General features: G+C 37.1%; 1 protein-coding gene and 1 long non-coding RNA gene across 3 annotated transcripts; one reads left to right on the forward strand and one right to left on the reverse strand.

Moving 5' to 3' along the window:
- Positions 1-577: 577 nt before the first annotated feature.
- Positions 578-7,895, reverse strand: zranb2 (zinc finger, RAN-binding domain containing 2). 2 transcript variants are annotated; one of them, XM_066664187.1, is made up of 10 exons: positions 7,702-7,887; positions 5,816-5,868; positions 5,076-5,184; positions 4,790-4,872; positions 4,614-4,690; positions 3,690-3,827; positions 3,286-3,482; positions 2,442-2,513; positions 1,808-1,960; positions 578-1,486 (listed from the first exon to the last, which is right to left on the reverse strand). In XM_066664187.1, the coding sequence occupies exons 1-10, from the start codon at positions 7,755-7,757 to the stop codon at positions 1,432-1,434; spliced, it is 993 nt and encodes a 330-aa protein (XP_066520284.1). In that variant the 5' UTR covers positions 7,758-7,887; the 3' UTR covers positions 578-1,431. The 2 variants fall into 2 exon arrangements, with proteins under 2 accessions (XP_066520284.1, XP_066520283.1); XM_066664186.1 differs by having other exon boundaries at positions 578-1,960; positions 7,702-7,895.
- Positions 7,896-7,981: 86 nt separating this feature from the next.
- Positions 7,982-17,566, forward strand: LOC136692835 (uncharacterized). The gene is made up of 4 exons (XR_010801990.1): positions 7,982-8,085; positions 8,995-9,127; positions 17,272-17,384; positions 17,495-17,566. It is a non-coding gene; the product is annotated as an uncharacterized lncRNA (long non-coding RNA).
- Positions 17,567-17,902: the final 336 nt, after the last annotated feature.

A 17,902-nucleotide genomic window follows, 5' to 3' on the forward strand; every position in this document is an offset into this window, starting at 1 on the left:
GATTGCTATCAATGCATAAGTGGAACATACAGGAAGAAATAAATACAACAAAGATTTACAGTAATGCTACTTGAATATATTTAGAATGAACAAGACTTGTGGCCTCCAACAACACACGCAGGGCGGCATACAACGCACCAAATGCCACCTAGAGCTCACTCTTTGCTCTGTAACCACCACCCTGCTGTACTCAATCACTTGAGACTACATCAACAAGCAAATTCAATTCTCACATCATGTTCCCTGTACTAATGGCTTACTAGAATTTTTCATTTCAATTTATACGCTCATTTACAACCATCTCTTAAAATGGTCACGTCACAATTACCAAGTTGGCAACAGACTTAAACCCACTGTGTATATAGCATAGTCTTTTTTTTTTTTAAACAGGACTGCTTGTATTGCGGTTATCTTATGCTGCTTGTACAGTGATTATTTATTATATAACCACCAGTGCAATGTAAACTAAGACAATCCACCTTCCAGATAGAAGTACCCAAGGATGGAATGTAAACCTAGCTTACTGGACTGGTGCAAAGGAAAAATCCCACACAAAATATAAGATTAACATGTTTTTATTTACGTTAATCACATTGTCATTTAATCCTAATTGATGGTAAACAATGTTTTAATTTCTATAAATGCTGCCTGAAAAGGAAAAGTCTGATATGCCCTAAGTTTTAGCTTACTTTTTACAAATTAATTCTGTAGACCATTCTGTAGACCCATAGAATTGGTCATTCCTTTGAAAGAAAGCCGAGTTTGTTGCAATATGATCACTGTTTTTCACTCAAATTGTTTCCAATAGTCCAAAAACAGAACAACATTTAAAGACGTAATCAAAATGTTTCATAGCATTGAATTTACTTGGCTAAGTTCAACAAAAAGAAAAGTATACTTACCTTTACCTCACACACACACACACAATTAGAAGCATTTAAAAAGAAAAAAAAGAAAAAAACAAAAACAAAACAAACAAAACAAACTGTACTGTTACCCTCCAAACAACGGCATCACAGACCTGAGCCAGTAACGATAAACAAATTTATCATTTAAGTTCTGACCAGACATGAGACCTGTGAAACCAGCATCCAAATATTACAACTGAGTTTTATTCATTAAATGAATAACCTGAAGGTCTGCAGTTTTTGAAAAGCAGTGTGGGTGTTGTCCAAAATTGTATAAATCAACAAATGTGTTATTCTCTGTAAAACGACTAACATGAAATTCTACACTGTTTTGCCTTGCTGAAGGGTTCAGCTAGCCTATTATGTAAGAAAGGCAGATGACGGTTACTTGAATTTATGATGAGAAACCTTTGAGTACTGTGACATTAATACTTGAAACAGCACATTTTGTGATTTTTCCAAACACAACATGCAGTTATAGAAAGATTTTCCCCCTGTGTTTAAGACAGTTTCTTTTGATAAATCATTTCTTTCGTGAACTTGAGCCAGAATGGGAAGATCCAGAAGAGTCACGGCGCCTGTAGGGAGACACGGAAAAGGGGGTGTGGGGATAGAGAAACACCATAGCCCATTTAGTTATGTGAATTATCAACTTATTAAACAGACATGTTATGTTGTAATTGCATTCGTCATGTCAAATCTATGTAAAATCCAATATAAATATAATAATTATTTAAAACAGACATGTTATGGAAATATGAGTAATGTACAGAGTACATTTAATACACCAATTGTTCAAGATGTTCCACAGACTCATGACACATTTTATCATCCTGACACATTGTAAAAAAAAGGACACGAGAAGACCATTTTTTTTTTTACACCACAGAAACCCAAACCTTTCGGACGATTGTGATCGAGAGCGTCTTTTTTTGCGGCCACCAGAGGAGGACCTGGAGCGGCTCCTTTTCGAACCTCTTTCAGGAGATGGCGAGGATGTCCGAGATAGTTTTCTTGGAGAAGCCGAGCCTTTCCCAGAGCGGGAGCTGGATCTTTTGAAAGGAATATATAGCAGGCATTTTCATCAGTTATACACGTACAGCACAGTTTTTCCATAACTACAAAGGACAGGTGCTGTCTCTACAGAAACATTCAAGTCTCTCCACTTAATATTTTCACGTCTGTATTGGATGAGTAAATCTGACCCCAGACCATTTAAATAACACTGTAAAACCAGAGTATCTTGTAGAGTAAAACCATTAAAAGAAAACAAATAAAATGTAGCAAGGACTCTTAATGCACCCAACAGGTACACATTTTTGATTTTTCTACAAACATTTCAACTGCTATTCACGACCTTAGGCAACCAGAATCTACAAGAAAATCATTAGACGACCTCAACAATTATAAACTGTCTCAAAGCCCAATGAGTATGCGGTTTCTGCCCAACTCCAAAGTGGTTACTGCATACTGCAACCACACTTCAGTTCACATACACTCTCTGCCTTTGAGAGTGCATGTCACCTCATTCACCTTGAGCGAGACCTTGAGCGAGACCTCGAGCGAGAGCGTGACCTGGAACCAGATGAACTTCTGGAGCCGGACCTGCAAAACAAAGCAAAACGTTTCCATTTTCCCCCACAAAATGAAGAGCAATCAATGAATGGTTAATGATATGTATAAGACCAAGTGCCTCCATTTCCAGTCACTCTGAGGTGGATACAATTTTGCAATTTCATGGTTGTTGCAATTTAGAAAATGTCCAAGAAACAAGCTCTCCTTAACCTAGTACATTAGAGAATGATCTGTGTCTGGCTCATTGCCACATTTATACAAAATGATTTCCGATTTCATTAATAGATGTTTTTGCAACCAAATCATCTAAGCCAGTTAAACGGAATCTGTCTAAAAGTTCATACCATGGATAAAAAGCAATTTTCTCAAAATTATAAAATAGTAAAATCACATCGTAATAGCTTATAATGTTACAGTTGTATGGTTCATTTGGTTGTAGTTAGTAGAATAAGCTTTCAGACAGCTGTAACCTGGGTTTGGTTAAATACTTACATCAGAAAACTGCCATTAAACATCATTTCAATCCACTGCAAAAAGCTTGTAATTTACAACATACCAGTATTTCTGCACAATATCAGTGAGGTACTATTTTACAATTAAATTTTACCAGCTGATTACTAAGACAGACAAAACTGACATGAACACTGTTTCCATGTCAGAATCAAAGTATGAAAAGAATGAAATGGAAAGGGGGGGGGGGTAGTAAAATATTTGACAAACATTATGGTAAACAGACTTGAATGAAGATTTGAGCTGATACTGACATTTTGCCTGGAGTTACCCTTGACCTGTACCCTTTTACCTGGACCTGGACCGTGAGCTCGAGCTGGAAGAACGGGAGGAAGAACGAGAAGAGCCAGAGCCACTCCCTTTCTTCTCAGAGGGCTTCATCTCGTCACTTGCATCTAGGTCATACTTTGACAAATCTGCATCATCATCATCATCATCATCATCGTCGTCATCGTCGTCATCATCATCATCATCATCATCCACATCATCCTAAAGAGGTTTTAATCAGAAATTCAGTGGCCAGTTGTTTAAAGACGCAAAGGCAATTTAATCTATCAATTAGTGTAGTGTTGATGTGAAGTTCCTAAGTGAACTGGTTTGTATCTCTCTCTCTCACTCACGCGCAAAGGGTGATGGTATTTAGTTCTTTGCATCAAAGACATTATATCCTTGACTTAAAAGTTATTTTGAGCTTACATCAAGTTTGTACTTTGAAAGATCTCCATCTTCATCATCATCTTCATCATCGTCCTCATCTTCCTTTTTTTCTGGTTCTGCTTTTTTCTCACTGTCTTTCTTATTTTTCCCACGAAACTTTTTCTTTATACGTCCAAACTGTAAGAAATAAACAAACTCTTTCAGGTTTTACAGTACCCATGACATAAATGTTACACCTTCAAGTGATAGCCATAAGTCATTCTAATTAAAAAAAAATCCAGTAAAATTCTATCAATTTTAATGTTTATGCAACATATAACCATTACTCATAATACTTGACAATGTATAGTTTGAATAAACGTCTTTGTGCTTTATGGTTTTATTCTGCTGTTGACCAGGGGAATTCTCCATTTGATGCTTTTGGTTCCTCACATTGTTTCTTCTATATATTTTGAGATCAGAGTTTATTTCTGAAGTTGTCTCCCTGGTGACACTTACTTGGGGCTAGGACCTGAAATTCTGTAAAGCTGCTTTGTGACAATGCAAAAGCATTATAAATACAATCGATATAAATATACATTTTATGTGATGCTAAAATGTAAATATTTTGACTATAATTCTTTTTACATTTAATTGCTAGCATGGAAGTAGTTCTTTTCAGCAAATGATAGCTCATTACTTCAACGGCCATAATTTTCAACATTAGGGCCAAGTCGTGTTTGACAGGTCTGTAAGCAAATTAACATAGCAAGAGCACTGTTATGATAGATGTATTAGCACAAACATTAGCTTAAGAATTTGTATTAGCAAAAAGCCAAAATTTGAAAATGACCCGGGTAAACATGCATAGTACAAGATGCTAGCATCCAACTTAAAGGGTGGTTGAGACTGTTATAACAAAACATCTGGACTCATTTTTTTAATACTCCCAAAGTCTATTTTTAAACTGAACATTCCACTGACCTCGTCATATTCTCCATCAGACTCTTCACGCTCATTGTAAACCAAATTCTCTCTCTCATTAAAGCCTCCACCATATCCTGTCAAACAAATCGTCATAAACATTACGTCAACTTGGGGTAAAAAAATAAGAAAAAAAAATGTATGAATGGAGTTTTAAATAAAAAATTAAAGCCTACCAGTTCTTTCTTCAAGTTTGGCATATTTGGGGGTGTTGCACATGTTACACTCTGATCTTCTGGCCCAGTTTACATTGCCACATCTACACATATAAAACAGAGAAGAGCAATATTAATTCTTTATAATCATATTCAGGAAAAAAAAACAGGACACAAAGACTGCTTTCTTATGCATCTTACAAGAATGTACTTAACGCAAATTATAACACAGATTTATATTTTATGTTACTCTACCAAGATTTCAGGTTACTTTTTTTCCCCAAACTTTTACTTTGAAAACACATACGTTTTGCACTGCCAGTCGTTTGCACTGAAGAGTCCCCTGCTCTTTTCAGCCAGGGTCTTCCCAATCTCTGTCCCCCCAGCCTTCATCAGCTTTGCCTCTGTAGTCTTCTCTGTTGAAATATAGGCCCCATAAAAGATATATAATCAGTACAGTTTAAGAAAACACATTTGGCTAAAAGTCATTTATTACTCTGAAACATCTAAGAGTTGGTTCTTCACTGCGAACCATGAAGTCAACCGTGGGGGTGTTGAGCTTAAGAAACTCCAGAAAGAGCACAGAAGCTCAGTTAAAGAATTATGGCACCTTGGAGCTAAATGGGGTCATTTACAGTGGCTAATTATTTACTAAATAAATAATATGAGATAAAACAGGAACGTGTTATTAGTTATTTTTCTCTGACGTTCACAAGCTCATCATATCTCACTCTGATCTGACCCTGCTGTAAACAAAGAATAAACAATGACTATCTCCATTTATCTATGGCTCTGGTGCTGAATTCACCCGCAGTGAAGGTGGAACTTGGGTTCAGTAGCTTAGGTCTCCCAGATAGCCAGTCTGGCTATTTGACACAAAGTACCGCATGTGTACTTGAAGTTCTGAAGAGGTGCACATAAACGAGTCTGAGAGCCTCTGCATTTTATGTTTACCAGTAATTCTCTTCACAACACAGATATTACATAGATACACATGGAGGTATAACACAGACTTAAACAGTACAAAAAAAGTATCATGTCACATACCTCTTCCACATCGATTACAACTGGTTCTTCTGGCAAAATTCACATTTCCACACCTTGTGGGAGGGGAAAAGGAGACAAAATCACAGACAGAACTAATAAAGCAGTGCTTCTAATCATATTATTTTTAACCACTGGACAGAGTTCAGAATGAAAGATGAGGATCGAATTAAATGTGTGGTGGAAAAACACAGAGAGAGGATTGAGTTGTTTTTGCTTGTTAAGTCCACCTTTTAAAAGAGTTTTTACTAAAATACAAAGCCAGTTCACTCTGTGAATGTACTTTTAATTAGTAGGTTTTTTGTTTGTTTGTTTTACATGTTTGCAATCTACAACCAGCAGATCGCAGCCTGAGTAAGTAGCTTAAATTACTGTTGTATTTTGCCCTATTTTACTTTACCTGAAAAAAAAAAAAACTAAACCACTACATTAGGCTGTCTAAGGATGATTATCATATTCAAAAGCCCCTTTCACACATGCATGGTTACCCAGAACCCATGGTTTGTGTACAAGGGCTTTACACAATAACTTGTACATTTAAAACCTGTAGACCTAAAAAGAAATGTCAACCCTTGATCTATATGAATACCTGAGGACATCTACTTGATAAGTGTCTGATTAACTCCTTGGGTGTTTTTACACATGAAAGCCCAGATTAAATTCCAAACCTAGATTTGCATTTTGAAATGCTGTATACATTTGATTCAGTTTTGGCTTAACACTGCATTTTACCAAGCGAACTAAAGGACCTGACAAGCTATACTTATGTCCTATTGTCACCACCTACACAGGCTGCATCTCCACATGCTGGACACCGATTGGTTTGTAGAGACAGGGTGCGTCTGATGTTGATGTGTGGTCAATTCTGCATATAGCCAAAATAATAAATAAACTTTCTGCTGTAGAAGTAGATTGATGTCTGCAATTTGCTATTGACTACTGCTATTATAAACTTAGGCCTATCTCATATATATATATATATACATACACACACACACACACACACACAGCCTACTTATTTACCAACTCATTTCCTGGTTAACGTTGTGTCCCAAATCACACTGTCTGCACTTCTGTACTACTGTGTGCTTATATATACACACAGTACCACAAGATATAAAAACCAAGTCAAACTGAACCTTTGAAAATAACTCAGATTTAGTGTGATCCAGAGCAAGACTAACTATTTAGGTCAGATCAAATTTTGTTCCTTTGGTATGAGGTGCCTTTATTTCAGTCCAGAACAACAAGGTGTGTGTGAAAGCTCCTTTAGAACATGCTCCATAAAATTAAGCATTGTATCCCATGTGAGTTTTTCTTTTCAGAAAAACAACAGCAACATTAATAAATACCCATATTAAAATGGTTTGCTAGTTATGAAATATTACTCCTTTAACACAGATATAATCTCACATTTTACCACCTGAGTGATCTGCTCTACTGCAGGAATGAATGAACATGAATTGCAATACCCAGATGAGGTGGAACTTTTTTTTTTTTTTTACTATTCTGTTATTTACTGTTCATGCCTTCTCTGAGCGTAATGTTCTCATGTGTAAACTCTTAGCTCACATGTGGAGCAGCTAACACTGTTAACGGTGATGCTAGCTAACGTTTTAAACTACACGTTTGACTCGTTGACAACAGGTTAGTTACCAAAAACAGAGGTTTACTACAGTGTGATAAACTCCTGCAGTCAGAGACCAGAGGTTGAAGTCTCTCTCCAAACTGGAGACTATTGTGTGGGGTATTGAAGGCCTGCCCTCAGCGAGTCTCAACAGATACGGCTTAACAAACACGAGCTTAATTTATCCTTGGAGTTTTACACTCTCGGAAATACACTGAACGTTGTAATACATCTACAAAACGAGGACAGAGGCCATTCTTACTTTTTATCAGGACAAATCCAGTCCCCGTCGCTCACTCTGAAACTCTTCCCAGACATGTCTGACTCTGGACTGTGCGGCTACCCGCGAGGAGCCGGAAGAAATAAAACGCGCAAAAAACGATCACGTTCCCGGCAAGATATATTAATGTTTCAATTCGTATAAATTATTATAGAATTTATTTTCGTATAGTAATAAATCACCGCACATATCGCTATAGACTGAGTGATTCCCACATATTTTAATATCCACGTCTTTCATTCAGGCGCTGCATTAGGACACTCGCACAGAGAGGACCCCGAGAGAAAGGCGGGATAGCGATATACAACCTTTTCAAACAAGCAAACAAAAATCCAAAAAAATAAACAAAGAAAGAAGGCAGATGGGGTATTTCACACTACAGACTTTTAGTTTAGCCAGAAAACTTAAACCAAACGTCAAGCCTGGGTCAGAGTCTAGACAGATACATAAAAAAATTAATAATAATAAAAATAAAATAATAATAATAAAAAAAGTCCTCAGATTTGGTTTTAAGTTATCTGGCTAACAGATATCTTGCTGAATTGAACATTTACATTTTTTTCAGATTTATAATATTATTGATCATTTTCATTTTCTACTTTATTTCTAGCTTTCATACACCTTACACACTTTAGTTAAAAACCAGTAAGACTACATAAATTTATATCAGGAACGAGAAAACAATTTTTTTTAAAAATCGCTAAACTGGAGGGAAGTGAATGGTTATATTCCACAAAGCAGGACTTCTCAAAGGGAGGCCTTAATTTAAATTTTTGCAGTTTAATAAAAAAAAATGCGTGTTTGGGGTGAGCAGCAAAGCAAATGAATAACTAATGCATGTCACTGGTAATGCTTGAACTGTAAAGATGATATGTCACTTTTTTTTTAAGAAAGTTGTAAGAAAGTTTTCTATGACGTGATGTTTAAAATAAATTTCAATTATCTATGTCTGCTCATGGCTTTGACATTTGCTACAGAGTCAAATCTATTTGGCAAGAATTTGAAATGTCCAAACACACAACTTGTAACTGACTATGGATGGAATTTCTTTGCCAAAGTACATATTCTATGATGTTTTGTTGTTGCTTTTGTTGATGTTGAATTAAGTATCAATGAATTAAAACTTGTATTAAGGGCCTTCTGTAAATGGTCCCACTTATGCAATCCTTCTTACTTCTGAATGATATAATCACAATAACATGAGCTTTCTTTTTAATTTCTTAACAATAGCATTCTTAACATGGAGCTATTCTGTTTCACTGCTCACATATGCAGGATGGATCCAGTGTGTAATACTCCTGGGCTGCCAGAGTATCTGGGGAGATGTATTAGTGGATATCTACTAGTGAGGCTGTATAACCAGCCATGACCTCACAGTTGTTACTCATTTTAAAGATGGAAACATCAGGTAGGTGCATTTGGAGAACTTTGTATAATTGATAATTACGTGTTATAACATTGATTTCTGCTTCCAAAACAGATTCTTAGTTGTTATAATGTTTTAGATTCAGAACTGACCCATGTTAACAGATAGTGAAGAGAGTTTAGTTTTATGAAAGGGTTGTGAGTTATTGCCACCTGTCGCTGTGGAGAGCTATGATTTTTCAACAGTTGTACAACAAAATCCATAAAGTGTGGTCTCTCATTATTCTTTCATCTACAATCTAAGGAAAAGACTGATCAACTGACCAGGTGTGAAGTGCAATGGAGAGTGCAGTTCTTAAGCACCTCCAAGCTTAGAGCTATTGGCTACCGTTATCTGCTAAGAGAATCTGGATATGTTTGGTAGTTTACTACAAAGCAATAAAAGATCCACTTTGGTTATTAGGCTAACTTGAGGGAAAACTTACAGAAGGGAAATGAGCGTTTCGCTAAGGATATTATTTAAGCCATAAAAATATACAAGGTGAATAAAACATTAACCCTAATTAAAACTGAAATAAGCATTTATGAATATACACAATCATGCAAAATGTAAACTCCCTCTAGCCTCTCAGTTTCCTAACCTTATATTTAAATATAGTTAACAAATCAGGCCCCACACGAAAGTCAATAATAAGAAAATTAAAAAATATATATTTTAAAGGTTAGTTCTTTATGGACCACTCCAGGAGGCTAGAGTCTGCTTTAAATTTAAACTTAAATTTTACACAGAACCTTTAATAAGCACAATTTACAAGGTCAGAGTTAGCATCATATTCAAAGATTTTGCTCTAATTTCAATATTTAACTGCAATGTTTAAATGCAAGTCTGTTAATAAGACATCACTTATTAACACAAAAGTATTTCTCAACTACATTTTGGGCTGGGTTTTTTTTCCCAAAAGCACGGGACACGTGGGAAAATTGTAGCATGAGCATCATACTAAACACTCTGCACCAGTTAAGAGGATTTTAACATGAGATACTTTTGGGAAACTCAGCCCTGGTCTAATGGTTTAATCCATGTTGTCCACTAGATGGCAGTCTAATATCAAGAACATGACCTCCCCTGGCTGTTTTACTTTTCCCAAAACGCTAAGCAGTGCCATAGGTTTCATGAACGCTATAACAGCTTAGTAGCTACAATTATTAATGAACTATTTCTCAGTTTATGCCTTTTTTAATGCATGATACCAAACACAGAATAAGCAAATATAGAATAGAATTTCTATGCAAATATTTCCATCAAAAGATTCACAAAGATCATGGCTAAGGGTTTATCTGTTAGGCCTGAAGAGCTATGAGTTGTTGAGCCAGATGGAGTTTGGACATCCCTCCCACTGCTAGTTCTCGGTCCTGCAGGGACTTAGACAGGGCCCATCCATGCATGAGCTCAGTATGCCAAGCCTGTCCTCCTTATAGGAGTCTTTCTGTGCCAAACTCACAGGGCTTTGTTGCAGCAAGTGCACTGCTTTTGAGTCATGGTTTCCATATTGTTTTAGGTTTCTTCCTTTTAATGTTTTCATTTATAACTTACAGTTTGACTCCAGTGGGTATTGGAAAACAGTTATTTGCCGACAGTAAATAATGGTTTAAGATATTGCAACAACATATTTGACATGATAGAATTAAATGGGACATCTGCGATTGTGGGGAAATACTGTTTTCTCTGGTTTGTTTATGTTCAGAAGCTCTGCACCTTTTAAGATGGAGCGGTATGTTTGCGGGGAAAAAAAATGACTGTTGTTTTTGTGTGACTGAAGTCTGGTGAGCAAATGGTGAGGAAACATCTTTTGAAATGCATAAAAGGTGTTTTTGATCACAATCATGAATTTCGCCTTTAATTTAAAATGTTAATAATATATTAAATTGATAAATTATCATTCATCATTCATTCATTTTATGTAAACCCTTTCTAGTGTTCAGGGTTGCAGTGGTTTAGAACCTACCTGCTGGACAATATGTTCAATGTGCAAAGATAATAACATTCATCTTTTTATTCTGCAGCTAAACACTCATCTCTCATTTATCTGTCCTTTGTCCATTTGTCCTTTTTGTCTAATGTAATTTCTTGTAAGGAATGTTAAGAGAACCACCATTAAACTGCCTGAGCTCTTAAAGAGCAACGTTTAAGCAATAAAATTTTCCTCTGCGCTGGTCTGTGCTTGTGAGAGACCTTTGCCTAAATTTATAAACAGCAAGAAGTGCAAAGCTACAAGAGCCTCTCCTCAAGAGCCTTTACTTTAAACAGACTCCACAAGGTGTATGAAAGAGTAAAAGTTTATAATCTCAGGAGAGCTGGAACTTTTTGGTTTGTGGAAATCACATGATTTTCATTTTCAGATTTTACTGGGTTTACGTGATAAATCAACTGCTCAGATGCATGAAACGGCCAATCAGATTTGGAACTAAATATTTCAAAAAATCAGTTTTATTTTTAGTGATTAGGCCTTACCAATACCCATCTGCTACTTACCTGGACTGCCAAGTCTAATATAATTCCTCCTGATCTTTTGGAGCTGCCACTGAGGCTTGCAGAAAAGCACCAAATGCCCAGTTTTGTTTATGTGACCTAACAGACGCTATCCTTTGCACCCACTGATAGGGGCCAATTGTGCTCCTGTGATCTCCCACCACAGATGGTTGTGGCATAACTGGGATTGGGACACAAACCTCATAGCTGATTTTGCAGCTTGAGAGCCTCTGATCTAAAATTGTTTCTGATTAAATAGTTTTTTTTTTGTGGTGAATAGTAACACTAAATCTTCTCACCTTGAAGCAATCAACATCAATCTGTAGACCACTGTCAGTATTGGCTGTGATGGCTTATTTATGCAAATAACTACTGGCTGGCCAAAGACAATTGGATTGCTATGGTCCAATAGTGTCTGGTCATCCCTGCTCCGGAATGTTCTGCTCCGTTGCCTTTCTGACAGGGAAGGGCAACCAGCAGAGGTTTGAATCCCCATTGCAAGCCACTAGGGCTTTCCAGAACTGACAGATCGTAGGAGCCACTCCTAAAGGGAAGTTGCTTTAGCACAGCACCCTCTATTCCCCTTGAGACATCATAATTCATAATAAAGGATGTATCCTCATACGCAGTAGAAAAAGTAATGATACTACATGTTTTACTTTGATATAGACCCCTGGAGAGTTGTGCGTGTTGACATTCTGGTGAGTTTAAGGCAGGACAGAAGAGTACACAGAGCTGTGGCCCTATTTTTTTACACTCGGACCCTCAGTGCTGTCAGCACTCTCTGTGCTGTTATGTAAGAGGAAAGGAGTGGCTCTGAAGAACTGGCTGCCAGCTGTGCTGCTATTTGGATGAGAGCTCCTGCCTTGTCACCTCATTGTAATCTCTCTAATGCATATTCATCATTGATGCCTGGGAGCACATCTCATTCAGAAGGTCACCCGCAATGGGGCTCCGCTGCAGTGGCTCTATGTGCTCTGAATGAATCAGAATGTGAACAGAAATTGCTGAGCAAATATTCTCCTCCATTACAACATCACCTTATTGGATGATCCTTGTTGATCTCGCAGGTAGGCTCGTGATTTCATTGTGAAATGAGAAATTTATCTCAGTGAAAGTCATCCACAGCCACTGTACACCTGTAATGCCTGTATACATGCTTTAGCAAAACAGATTACAAAACGAAGTGAATGCTATGCATTTTTGTTGCTTTTATTCAGTCTCTGTTTCTGTTCTTTTCTTTTGGTATGTGTATTGTAAATCAGGGTATCCCCCAAGTAAAGAAAATGTTTATGGACAGCATTCTGAGATTATGTCATTTGGCCACAAAACAGTTGTGTTAGGTCAAGCACAGACACTGGCTGATAAGACAAAACCCAGTCCAATTCATCCCATAAGTACTGGATGATGCTCCATCACTTTAGAGTACAGAGTTACACTGCTCCAACCCCCACCCCCAAGGACAAGTAATATTAGCAAACAATACCATGATTCACCTTGCCTTGCCACTGCCCTGACTTAGCTTCAAGTGAAATGCCCAGAGACCACACCTAATACCATATTTAACTTGTTATGACTGGGAATTGCTTTATGATTTCAGTTTATGTTGAATGTTAAGTCAGGTATTCAAGATAATGACTTTCTAGACAGTGAAGTAGTATGGTAACACATGACGCTGGTCTAATGCAGAAGTTCCCAACCAAACCGGCACCATGTGTTGAGTCATAACAATTTAACTTAATTGTGCAAAATGAAAATGTAAATATAAAGAAAATGCAATGATGTGCAAATAATTTAAACTCTAAAATGAAAATAATCCAAAGAATTTGTCGATGTTGAAACTGATAAATTATACTGTTTTGAAAAACACATATATATATATGTTGATTTATAACAGGTCAGTAATATGATTGGGTTTAATCTCAGAGAGACTTTCAGAAGTAAAGATGAGTGGTTCAACATTCTGTGAAAGACTGTGGGGGCAAACAGTGAAATAATTCAAGAACTGTGTTTCTCAATTTACAATAGTAAAGAACCTAGGAATATCTTCATATTCATTACATAATATTATTAAAAGATTCAGAGAATCGGAAGAAATATCGGTATGCCATGGACAAGGCCAAAAACCAATATTGGCTGGCTGTGATCTTCAGGTCCTTAGGCAGGACTCAATTAAAAACAGATGAACAGAAAAGATTCTGTAGTGGAAATCACAGCAGGGGCTCAGACACTTCTCAAGAAAACTGTCTGTGAGTACATTTTTAACTGCACCCACAAATGAAATTTAAAACTCACAAATGCAAAGAAACCATAACCAGCATCCAGAAACTCTGCTGCCTTCTCTGGGCCCAAGCTCATTTAAGATGGACTGAGGCAAAATGGAAAAGTGTCCTGTGGTCCAAACAATCAAAAATTTTAATTCTTTATGGAAATTATGGATACCGCGTTGTACGAACTAAAGAGGCACCATCTGGCTTGTTATAAGCGCATATTTCATAAGCATCCAAAAGCAACAAGCATCCATTATGGTATGAGGGGGCATTAGTGCACATTGCATAGGTCACTTGCCAATCTGTGAAAGCACCATTAATGCTAAATGATATATACAGATTTTGAGGCAGCATGCTGCTATCTAGAGTTTCAACATCTTTTTCTAGGAAAGCCTTGATTATTTCAATAAAACAAAGCCATTCAATATTCTACATGATTACAACAGCATAGCTCCTTAGTACAAGAGTCAGGTGCTAAACTAGTCCAGACCTGTCACACATTGAAAAACAATTGGTGCATTGGGGAAAAAAACCCTGTGCTGTTAAGCAGCCGAATTTTTTTAGCGAGCAAGAATGGGAAAACATTTAACTTTTAAAATGCCAGAGTGTTGTTAAAACAAGTTATGATACAAAACAGCGATAAAATGCCCCTGTCCCAAGCACTTTCTCAGTTTCAACATTTGAAATGTTATCTTTGTTTTAGTTTCAGTTCAATATAGAGTTTAAATGATTTGGACATCGATGCATTTTGTTTTTATTTACAATTTGCCTCAAATCTTTTTTTAGAAATGGGTTTTGTTTGTGTGTACACACATGCACTGCATGCGCTCAAACTTGCAGTGCTCATATATAGATTTATGCTTGCACTCCAGATTTGCGCTTCTCTACTTCAGATTTTCAGTGCCTGTACTCAAGTTTATCTTGTTTATTCACAAAATATTTTGTGCTCATGCTCAGATACTGAGCACAGTTACAATTTGTCTCTGATTCTACTCCTCAACCTGAGGCTGCTGAACCTAAGGCCAGTGTTGAAACTGGTAGGAAATATGGGTGTGGTTGCAGAGCCCCTTTGATTGGGTGTGAACTTCACTAAGTATTTGAGAGCATTGAACATTTCTCAACATTACCGTTTCATGCAGTTTCGGCACCCCAGTCAAATATCTACTGCATAAAGGAACACTGGAGAATTATTATTTTTTACCTTGCATTAAAGGAATAAAATGCAAGAATTGCCTTTTTTGTCTCCTGAGCTCCCCCTACCTGCTGCTGCTATCCGAGGAATATTAACATTGGTTGTAAACCTGGGGATTCAGCTGATGTTGGGCAGGGGGAAATGCGTGTGATAGAATAAAATTATGTTGAATACATGATAAAACCCATATATTGCTCATAATATACACTGGACTGTGTTATTACTGCCATAAAGTGTAAGTTTGGTGGTACTGTAGTCGAGTGGTACTCTCTGACTCCAGGGTGTACTCTCACTCTCACTCTAGAAAGAGAGAGCGAGAGAGTGAGTTTGAGAGAGTGTGTGTGTGTGTGCTTATCACTAGAAGCCTAGAGGTCTGGTCATGACTGATGTGAATATCCCTTGGCTCAGAAACTGTGTGTGTGAGGGAGAAAAAGTGCGAGAGAGGGAGAGAGATGTGTATGAGAGAGAGATTGACTTGATTTCTAAAGCTCAGTACTGTAAAAATGAATAACACTGAGAAATTTGTTGGGGGAGCCCAAGAGACAAAAAAGTCAAATCTTACATGGTATTTCTTTAAAGGAGCAATCTGTATGATATTTACTCTACTTAGTCATAAAATGTCCAGGGTGTGTGATCATAGATTAAGGAAACAGTCATAGCTAAAACACTGCTGCCTCTCACAGCATTGCTAAAGCAGTATATTTTCTTTGAGAAGTGGCCAGTCTGGAGCGGAGCTCCTATGATCCCACTCTCCGAGGTCCTGCCTGTGATCCCCTCCTTTGTCCAATCATTTTACAGTCTATAGTGTGGCCAGCTCTACAAACAGTGTCTCGCAGCCATGAAATGACCAAGTGAACAGAGTTAATGTCAAATTTTTTGCCGGACCCAAAAAGACCCTTGTAAAAATCTCCTTGACCAGAGACAGAGTAAAATAGAAGCTAAATAGAAACAGAGAAAATACTGACCTTGTGTTTGAAAAGTGGAGGCAGTTTACAAGCAGCAACACTACACAACAGAACCAGAGCTGGCTAATTTTATACTGAGCAGGTAACAGCAAATCATTTCTGAAAAAACATAGAAGTACAGATGCCTATGTATAGATTAAAAGGCCATAGGATTTGTGTTTTATATAAAGTGAGGCATAGCGACATTTGAAAGATGTCAGGACTGTGTTTTGTGTTTTTTATACAAAGAAGGTGAATAACGGCATGATTGAAAGGTGTAAATACCATTGTTTGTTTTAAAGAAATTGATGCAGATTCATGTGTATTTCTCCATGGTGTGTGTGTGTTTAAACAAATTAAGGAGTAAAAATTGTATTTGAAACTCATCACATTTTCACCTTTTTAAGCTGGAATGGGGAAATCAAGCTTGGAACTACATACGCATTTCTTTAGTAGGTAGATGTTTTAATGAAATGATGTTCACTTGGTGGTGTGTTTTAAATGGATAAAATGGGAAATAAGAAGTGTTTCAAAATAAGTTTTGCTTATAAATCTATCGCTAGCTTTAGCTTTGTATAGCTGTTTAAGATGGAATTGAGTATTCGATAAGTAGCTGGAGACTCTTAAATGGATCTGTTTAAGGTGGAACTAAATGCTTGAATTTACGACAATAGTGAAAAGGAAGCAAAGAACTGCCTTCTTTCAATAAAACAAGGTTGAAAGTGAAAATCACACCAGCCTTGTCTAGTCTAAATTTTAATGTGATTTAGACATTACATTCTTGTAAATGCAAGGAAAACCGCAGTGGCTCTTTATAATTTTGCCTTTCACTTAAGTATGTAAATTATTAGTGACATCACATACAATAGGTTTATGTGTTTTAAATGGATAAAGTGGAATAACAGTTGCTTCAAAAAGTTTCAAAACCTATAGCGCTAGCTTTGGCTCTTAAGATGGAGCAGAGAATTAAAAAACCTGGCCATTAGGACTTGTAAACGGACACGTAAGGTGGAGCAAAATGTTTGACGATGAAAATTGTGGTTAAGAAGATTTGCCTCCTACATGACATTTATGGTGGAAAGGAAAATCGATAAGTAACACCAGCCTTGCTGGAACTCATCTCTTGCTTGTTAGTTCAGTTTTCCTCAAACTGGCAACCTGCTCGAGCTTCACGTCTGGGGAGGAGGCCGACAACTCTCTCCACTGTTTTGAAACTGTATTGTAGTTCTGATTTTAAATGCTTGGTGTCAGAATTACAGATCGCTGAACAGCAACCAGTGGAACTGGAAATTCTACTAAATATCAACAAGTCATTGAAACGCTGAAAGCCCCACAGTCAATGAAGAAACTGAAGACGAAAAGAGGTTGGTCATTAGCACAAAACAATTATGCAAACATTCATCAGAGTAAACCTTGAACACTTGAAGACTGTAAATGCAGAACTAATTTTCTGAAATTGCCTTTCTTTGAATAGATCTCTACAATAATGTGCATGCAAGGCAACATGAACATCTCTGGACAAGAAGCAATCTATGATTAAAAAAATGTAGGTGGAAAATCCTAAATAAAGAAATGAAGCTCAGATGCCAATAAATTGTTAAAAATATGTACAGATGTGTTAACCTTTCATTGACTACAAATGAGTTAGAACAAGTTCATCTTGAAGCTGAGTTCGTTCAGAATCAGCTACTTATCACAAATCGACTGACTCGATTTTGTTAACTTCTCATACATTCCCGTAGCATCAATGCCTTTGCTTGTAGAAGCTGAGCGTCTTTTCACTTCAACGGGACTGCATGGAGCATTTTTTTTCTTCATTGCTTCGAAACTCGCAGATCATTGGATATATGCCATGATTTTGTCCCACCCTCGGAGGCTGAGC

This window comes from Hoplias malabaricus, chromosome 3, assembly GCF_029633855.1.
Source record: "Hoplias malabaricus isolate fHopMal1 chromosome 3, fHopMal1.hap1, whole genome shotgun sequence".
Taxonomy (NCBI): Eukaryota; Metazoa; Chordata; class Actinopteri; order Characiformes; family Erythrinidae; genus Hoplias; species Hoplias malabaricus.